The 9,161-nt window shown below is 37.7% G+C and overlaps 1 protein-coding gene across 1 annotated transcript in view; it reads right to left on the bottom strand.

Annotated features, from left to right (window-relative positions):
- ARHGEF38 (Rho guanine nucleotide exchange factor 38) overlaps window positions 1-9,161 on the bottom strand; it is a 130,565-nt gene that overhangs the window by 21,828 nt on the left and 99,576 nt on the right. The window contains exons 7-9 of the mRNA XM_026455022.2: window positions 8,352-8,485; window positions 2,920-3,024; window positions 1,361-1,480 (exon numbers count right to left, since the gene is read on the bottom strand). Of these exons, the coding sequence (XP_026310807.1) occupies window positions 1,361-1,480; window positions 2,920-3,024; window positions 8,352-8,485 (359 nt within the window). The remainder of the gene's footprint in view (window positions 1-1,360; window positions 1,481-2,919; window positions 3,025-8,351; window positions 8,486-9,161) is intronic.

Below are 9,161 nucleotides of genomic sequence, written 5' to 3'. Positions count from 1 at the left end.
CTATCTATCTATCTATCTATCTATCTATCTATCTATCTATCTATCTATCTATCTCATCATCACCATCATCTGTCTGTCTGTATCCATCTATCCATCCGTCCATCCATCCATCCATCCATCCATCCATCCATCCATCCATCCGTCATTGACCTGTTTCTCTATCATATTAGCTCAGATGTAAGCCTGACTTTCCATTCCCCAGTGCCAGAAAAGCAAAATGCTTCTGTGTGGTTTTTCTACTATACTGGGGGCTGTATGACTTCCTAGGGTTTGGAAGTATGTGAGACTCTTCACTGATTCTCATAACGTCTTGATGTGGGTGATGTTACTGAGATTTTGAGCCTGGTGGGCCAAAAATGCTAAACATCCTCCAATAAAAGGGCCACTCCATGAAGATTTGTCTTACCCAAAATGCCTATAATGCCAACACAAAAATGCCCCTTTCAAGATGATCCATCTTCTATATAATTCTTGAAATGCTGCTATGAAATAATAATACCTACAGAAATTAAAATTAATATTACCCAGAGTAACTTACTACTAAAATGTGTTATTGGCTCAAGCATGTTTCTATGATTCCCAAGATACATTTTATAGAACTCTTAGAAAATAAATGTTTTACCATGGAACAAAATAAATAACATATGACTCTCAAATAAAAGTCTTTCTCAATAGGAAGACTTTGCCTTCCAATATATAGTGTGTTAATAAGTGTCATATCCTCAGAGAGTACCTTTGCCCTTTCTGTAAGGACTCAAGGCATTTCCAGAGACTTGTTTAAGAAAAGCATAGCCCGCTTGAGCCCAGGAGTTTGAGACCAGCCCGGGCAACACGGTGAAACTCTACCTCTACAAAAAATGCAAAAAATCTTCTAGATGTGGTAGTGTGCCCCTGTAGTTGCAGCTGCTTGAGAGGCTGAGAAGCAAGGATTGCTTAAGCCCGAGAGGCAGAGGTTGCAGTGAGCTGAGATTGTTCTACTGCACTCCAGTCTGGGCAACAGAGTCAGATCTTGTCCCAGAAAAAAGAAAAAGAAAAGCATAGCTTTCTAACTTAATAAATTATTAACATTTCACATGCAGACATAAACTAAATATTGATTTTAAAAACAGCATTGCCACTGGTTACCCCTAGAAACACAATCTGTGGTCCTTTTAAATTTCCATCATAGTAAAATCCTCACTAATCCACTTAAAAAATATTAAATGATTTTAAAAATCCCCTGTTTAAATCTACTAATTTTGACATTAGTATTTGCTTGAGTGCATGTTTTATTTCTGACTCCAGAAAAATAAATGAAAAGTAGCTTTCCTTTCAACCTCACTATTTAATTTGCATTTATCTGTGAATATAAATAACTTACAAAGTCATGACACGAATTTAAGGCATTACTTAGGGTCTCAGAATAGCCCATCTCATCATCTTTGTTGTATGAAATCTCCTGAAGGTCCATTACACTCTGCAGAGCCAGGGGCATGGCATCCTGAAACCCAAAAACAAAGTTACAAAAGTGGCAAGTTTTGAGGTCAGTATGATTAACGTATCCCAAATGTGGACTTCATCAGCATAACCCTTAATTATCACTGAGAGGTTATTAAAAAAAGGAACAACAAACATTTTATAAATGCTCTGTGCAATCAGGTTGCTTGGAAGAATATATTTCCTTACATTTTCCTTATGCCACTTTCTCATAGTACTCTGTATATGACCCTCTTTGATTAAACAGTCCATCTTAAATTCCCTCAGTAGCTATTCTTTAGCTTGCAATTCTTACAAATTCCTTATTTTAAAAACCACTCCTCTTTGATTTAAATTCATCAATTTTCCTTAGAAAATTTAATGCTCTCTTTAAGAGAAGATGCTCACATTTTTTGTTGAATCAATTAGTGGAAATAGAAGACTTTCCTGTAGATGTTCCCAAGAGCCATTTACTCCTTGAAAGATACATAAAGGACAGGGTTCTCACTGCTCTCTGGCTGTTATAACTGTTTTTGGTTTTCTTTACACAGAAGGCAGCACTTTAGGAAGCAAATAGCAAACCTGATTGTAAGGCAGGCTTTGTATCAGATAATAAATAAGAACGGAACAGTACATGTTCTTATATAACATGGAAACTTGTCTCCAAATCATTCTGATATTTTATCGAAGAGTGCAAACAACTGCTTCAGAAACAGATATCCAAGATATACAAGAGAAAAACTTCTGGAATACAGAAGGGGATCGTTTAGTAACTGATTGACATGTAACACTACTAACTTTCTATGTCTCATGGTCATAGCCATTGTCAAGGTGGCATGAAGGACACTGTTTCCTCTTTATGAGATCCATTAGAAGAAACCTGACTGGTTTTTCTACTGAGCATAATCATATTGTACTCCAATTAGCTGGTTGAAATCAGTGATTCTCAAAGGGTCAGGACAACTTCTTATGGGACTGGACATTTCTGGGAGTATTTCTGTTTTCTAATATAATCTCATGGGAGCATTTGCATATTGTAGTTAATAGGATTTTGTAGTTCAATTTATTTTCCTTTATATTGATGTTTGTACTTATTTTAGGTACTACAAAGAAATGTGTTGGTACAAACAAACAAATTTTCTGTCTCTTGCAATTCTGTGTTAATGAACTCATCTCTGTTATAAAGAAAGCATGCTGATGGTCCATAAGGCAATCATCTGAGCAAAAAGTCCCACAATATGACTATTTGGACTGGGGAGGGAGTGGAGCAGATAAGAGGTCAAACAGCAAAACACCTCTGTATATTGGCTTCCTTTACCAGCAGTTTGCATCCTTCCAATTTTGATCCAGTGTCATAATATAAACGAAGGAACAGTCACATTTACTCTTCAAAATAACCATGGAAATCAATGCTTTGTATCATACGTTCCTGTAGAACACTGAAAACAGTTGTGTCTCACCTACCTGTATGTGTTGAAGACAGAGTGAAATGTTCTTCACACAAAGCCTCACAGTCTTTTCTAAAGCTCTAAACAGCTTTTCTTCTCTGTTAAAGGTATTGTCTTTAACCTAAAATATATATGAAATTATTTTCATAACTCAAATGAAACAGATATTTTTTAAAATAGCACAGACCATATTGGTCCAGCACATTACAAAAGAAAATTCTTTGACGATATGAAAACATTTGATGATATGCCGTCTGTCTTAACACATACTGTCTCTGTTGGTACATAGCACAACTGATGCTCAGTTAGTGCAGCAAAGCCAAGTCCTGTAGTTCAAATTGCTGTTGTTAATTTCCACATAGCTTCACCCATGCCATGGTAGATGTGGGATTGTAAAACTTTCTCTGTAGTTTTTTATGGCATATATTATGTATGGACTCAAACCATATCACATTTTTGGGTTTATAAAATAGCCACGTTTGATCTATTGACTAGAACTTATTGTTTTGTTCATGTGATTCATTCCAATTTATTTCACAGTGCTTATTTAGAAAATATTCTTAGATTCATGGTTAAATAAATGTGGCCTGTAATCCCAGCATTTTGGGAGGCCAAGGGGCGCGGATTACAAGGTCAGGAGTTCAAGTCTGGCCTAGCCAATATGGTGAAACCCCGCATCTACTAAAAATACAAAAAGTAGCTAGGCGTGGTGGTGAGCACCTGTAGTCCCAGCTACTCGGGAGGCTGAGGCAGAAGAATCTCTTGAACCCAGAAGGCAGAGGTTGCAGTAAGCCAAGATCATGCCACTGCACTCCAACCTGGGTGACAGAGCGAGACTCTGCCTCAGAAAAAAAAAAAAAAAAAAAGGAAAGAAATGTGAAAATTCTTGATCAACTCAAATTTGAAGGATAATAAATAATCTTAGCAAAAAGAGTCCTTCTGTTAAGATAACTCAGCAGAGTTAAGAGTGTGTCACATGTATTCAGTTATTTTTTGTCGTCTTACATGTACATCCACTAGAATTCAGAAAGATATGCTTTTTATCCTGTGGCAATTTCTAGGAGCACACATTTATTACTGCTATTAATAGCAAGCAGTATTTCTTGGCAATTAAAATGGCTATAAAACAAGATCTGAACCAGCCTCATCCTGGCAAAATCTGTGTGAACATGCAAATGCTTTATGGAATAGGATATGTATTATTAAGTTTGGCACTGGGTTGTAACCATAGCAGTTCTTGGTTCATATGTTTTTAAATTTAAGATGGTTGATATTAGAACTAAATGGATCAAAAATGGTGACATTTTATTTTATTTTTAAATTTCTTAATATTGTTTATTTAGAAAGCTTTTGATTAAATAGGCAGCAGAGTTCTCTGTAATCCCCACAAAATCCAACATCCTCTGCCTTAGGGTTGCTATGCTTCAACTCAGTCTAGTGTGTATAACAATACGCTAGGGCAGATTTTTTAAAATGCAGTTTCCAAGGAGTCATCACCAGATATTTTATTTTATACATCATCTGGCTAGGACCCAGATGATTCCAAAGTAGAAGGTTCAAGAATCACACTGAGAGAAATATTGCCCAATTCTTTCCTATAAGCAAGCCTTTTCCATGTTGTTTTCTTTTGCTGGAATATGCTGCTGTTCATTTCCTGCCTTGCAAAATCCTGTTTATTTCTAAGGACTAGTTCAAATGTCACCCATTCTGTAAATCCTCCCTTTTCTCCTATTCTTCGCACTGTAGAAAATTAATTGTTCTCTCCTGTTTGCTCTCATAACCCTGGTGAATGGTTTAAGTGATTCTCTCCACTGATGGATTTTGGTTGTTTTGGATTAACTATTGTTGTTTTAATGAAAATAATAGCGAACATTTGTTAAACACTGACTATGTTCCAGACACTGCTGAAACCTTTCATCCATTTTCTCATTGTAATCCTTACACATATACAATGGAATTATGACTAATCCCATTTTAGAGATAAAGAAACAGAAGCTTCAGAAGGTGTGGCAGAGATTGTTAACATTCCTCCTGCTATCCCTTTACTGATAGAATGCACACCTCTAGTCAAGTTGGACACTTGGCTGCCCTGCTAGAGACTACATTTCCCAGACTCCCTTGCAGCCGTCTCTGCCCTGGTACCCAGGTTTGTGCAAATAGGATGTGGATGAAGCCTTGTTTTTCATGTCTGAATCTTGGCCTTATAACATTTCTTTGGGACTCAAAAGAAGACATGGTGGGAATCCAGCTTCAACCAGGCAGATGAAGACAATATGTTTAGAAAAATCACTGAGGGAACTGGGTTCCTGAAGGATCTTATGAAGCAGAGCTCATCTGGATTCACGTCTCAGGACTCTTAAAAGAGAGAGAGCAGCCAGGAGCAGTGGCACATGCTTGTAGTCTGAGCTACTTGAGAGGCTGAGGAGAGAGGATCCCTAGAGCCCAGGAGTTTGAGGCTGCAGTGAGCTATGATAATAGCACTGCACTCTTGTGCAGCTTGGGCAAGAACAAGACCCTGTCTCTAAAAAATAAAACAGAGAGAGAAAGAGAGAAATAAACAACTACCTGATTTAGCCTCCTATGCCTTTGGAATCTCTTTGTGAACAGATATGTGGTCTTTACCCTGGTTAATATGGGGAGTTAAAGAAACTTACCCATGATGTAGTAGGATCAAGATTCAACCCCAAGCAGTCTGAATTCAAAACCTACACCTGTTCATCTTTGTATTCCCAATCTCTAACATGGTGCTGGGTGCAAGGGAGTTCAATATATGTACGATGAATTGAATAGAATCTTCCTCTTGGGTAATAGCTTTATGCCCTAATTCTACCAATATTTCACCTGAGCTGCTGACAAGTGCAAAATTGATTGATTTGAGATTTATCTCTTTTCCCGTCGAGCCTATGCAGCTGATTTTCTGATTAACAGTAAAATGCTTCATTGCTGACAGGACATCCCCTCAAAAGATTAAGGGGAAAAATCTAATTAATATCCCTTCAGGCTACTTTAACTGCAATTCACTTTTAGTTCACAATTGAGAAATATAAGAAGCTGATGATAAATATGTTAAAGAATGTAACAGCTTATTCAAAAGCCTGCCCAGAATTAGAGGCTGCCTATTATTTCTTAATAGAATTGTCTTGAGTCAGAAACAAAATCCCAAAGACTAGGGGAGAATTGTTTGCACCACATTTACACATGCCTATCTCTATTATGGCTACAATCTCTTCTTAAATAAATTTCCAATTTGATTTTAATATAGTTGTCTTTAGTTGAAATGTCTTCATTGTCATTTCTCTGATATGTGAGCATATCCCATAAATGTCCCAAACTTCTTACATTATAGTTCCACATTGAGAAGAAGAACCTCTTACATGCAATGGACCCAGTTAGCCCCTAGAAGGATATAAAGAAGTAAATACAAAAATAATTCAAGCCTTGTGTTCTAAGAATGTACATGTTGGTAAATCCAGTATAGTCACAAGAGGAAACAAGAACATGACTTGGAAGGAAGAAGTTTATTATACTCACAGGTCCCAGAGAGAGGAGTCACCACATGCCACACAGGGTCAGAGGCAAAGCACTAGGTTTTGGTACAGTAGCAGAAGATAGGAGTAAAGAGAAAGTCTAGACCAGAACCGCTGTTGGGATTTCCTTGGGAAAGGTGAGGCAGGAGCAGAGTAAAGAGTTTAGGACTGGCTATTTTAAATAACTCCTTAGGGGTAGTCTGTAGTTGCTGGTACTGGGCCCTGAAATGATTTAGGGCAAGGGAGATATTGGCTTGGTGTGTAAGAATTAGATAAGGGTGTGGTTAGAGCTATAGACTCAAGATTGATTGGTTTGCATATGGAAGTTGTGTTCCAGTTATTTGCTATCCCTAAGAATTGGCTAGCCCTAGGAGGGCAGTCTGCTCAGCCAGAAAGGTATTTTAAAATGTCAAAACATTATAAAATACAGGAAGTAAAAAATATTATTAATACACCATGTATGAAGGACTTCATATCACATAAGAAGAAAAGTCTGCACATTCAAAGACAAATAACCATACCAGGTGATGATATAAAATAATAATGATGATATTTATGATAATAATGACAGCCAAACTATATTGAGTGTTTACACACTGTGTTAGGTGTGTAACATCATCTCATTTCATCCTCACAACCATCCCATTTGTTAAGTATTAGGAGAATCCGAATTTACAGATGATGACATTGAATTTGTTATGTGCCCCAAACAAATATTTACTAAGTGGCAGAGGTAGGGTTCAAACCCAGGTTAGGATAACTTCAAAGATGTTGTTCTTAATTTCTTCCCTGTGCTGACTCCTGCAAATATGAATAGTGTCAAGATTGAAATACAGAGTCAATATATTAGCCCTTTGCAGAGGTTGAAGGGGCTGCTTCTCTCTAAGTGGTCAGAAAGCTGCAAAGACTTAATGGAAGGAGAAAAGACCACAGCAGCTCCCAAAGCTGTCTGAAACCAACATGAACCACCATAGGGTTGCCTCTTGTTCAAACTAAAAATCTTAGCGATATTAATATGTGAGTGATAAAAATAGGCAAAAGAGAAGGAAAAAATAAGGACTATATAGTATACTAGGAACTATATTCCCTAATTTTGGTTAGAGGCTCACTGTATTACTATCTCAGGACCATGAACTTTGCATCTTGTGATTCTCAAAGTGTGTTTTTTTGCAAGTGTGTTCCATTGATAATTTACTTTAAAATCACTGGCTTCAAAATACCTAGAGTGTTCGCAAAAATACAGACTTCTAGATTGCACCCTTGAGGCAGGTGGAACCCTAGAATCTGTCTTTCAGCAAGCTTTTTAGGTAATTCTTAACACACCTTAAAAAGTCTTTGCTACTCCATCTATTATTTATTAGGGATTGGGTGAAAGTGGCTCAAGCTAGGCTAAACAGCTGACACAGGACTGTTACTCACTAATATAATGTGCATCTGGGGAGTGAGAGAAGAGGAAGGGGATAAGGAGTAGAAAAAAAAATCGCACTAAGTTATGCCTCTAAACACTTTGTTTATATAGATGAAATAAAGATAAAATGAATATCAAGGGAATCCTGAAGAAAAGTACAACTTTTAAGAGCAGAAGTAAAACAGGATGGAAGAAGGGCATTGCCTTGACGGAGAATATGTGCTAGTTGATGATGATCATCAGGACTCCTGGGGCAATCTTATGTCCCATGTCCTATGTCCATTTCTCTCTTTTGTCTGTTTCTTGAGTAGAAGCACCACAGCTGAGACAGTGTCAATCCTATTCCCACTCCCACCCCTATTTTCCAGAGAGAGAGAGAGAGAAGAGAACAGCATTGGGCAATTACCTTGATTCTCAATATTCTAGAAATAGTCCTCACAAAACAAAACCTCACAAAAATATCAGCATTCATGTTCCCTGGGAAAAGTTAGGTTGTCCAAGAAGAGAAATTACCTGTGATTCTCCTCTGGTCAGAATCTTCAAATGATTTGTCACTCTTTTTGATTTCTTGCTAATTGAATGAATATTTAGTTTAGACAATTTGTCTTTAAGTGATTCATCCTCGTCATTCTTCTTGTATTTTAGAACTGAAAAGGAAGAATGTAATAATATAGCTGAACACATGCAGCATAGAAAGTGTGCACTTTACCCAAAGTTTTCAAGATGAGTATTTATATTCAAGATAAAGATGTATATGATTTTTGAGCCTCTGCTGCAGAGGCCATATGCTCCAGCCCCACTGCCCAGCCATGTCCCAGTCAGACACCCACACCAATGACCTCCAGAAACAAGGACAAAAGCCCCTTAAGGTGCAAGTTTTATTTATTAATATTAAAGTAATCCCTGATACTAGAAAAAGTTCTCCCTCTCGTCTCAGATAATACATTTATTATCTGAGGCCTCTGGAATGGGGAATCAAGATCTAACTAAAGAAAAGAGTGGCGCGGTGGCTCACGCCTGTAATCTCAGCACTTTCAGAGCCCGAGGTGGGAGAATCACGAGGTCAGGAGTTTGAGACCAGCTGGGCCAATGTGGTGAAACCTTGTCTCTACTAAAAATACAAAAATTAGCCTGGCATGGTGGTGTTCGCCCGTAGTCCCAGGTACTTGGGAGGCTGAGGTAGGACAATCTCTTGAACCCAGGAGGCGGAGGTTGCAGTGAGCTGAGATCATGGTACTGCACTCCAGCATGGATGGCAGAGCAAGACTCTGTAAAAAAAAGAAAAGAAAAGAAAAGAAAAGAAAAGAAAAGAAAAGAAAAGAA

This window comes from Piliocolobus tephrosceles, chromosome 3 (assembly GCF_002776525.5).
Source record: "Piliocolobus tephrosceles isolate RC106 chromosome 3, ASM277652v3, whole genome shotgun sequence".
Taxonomy (NCBI): domain Eukaryota; kingdom Metazoa; phylum Chordata; class Mammalia; order Primates; family Cercopithecidae; genus Piliocolobus; species Piliocolobus tephrosceles.
This window is presented reverse-complemented; position numbering and strand designations above follow the sequence as displayed.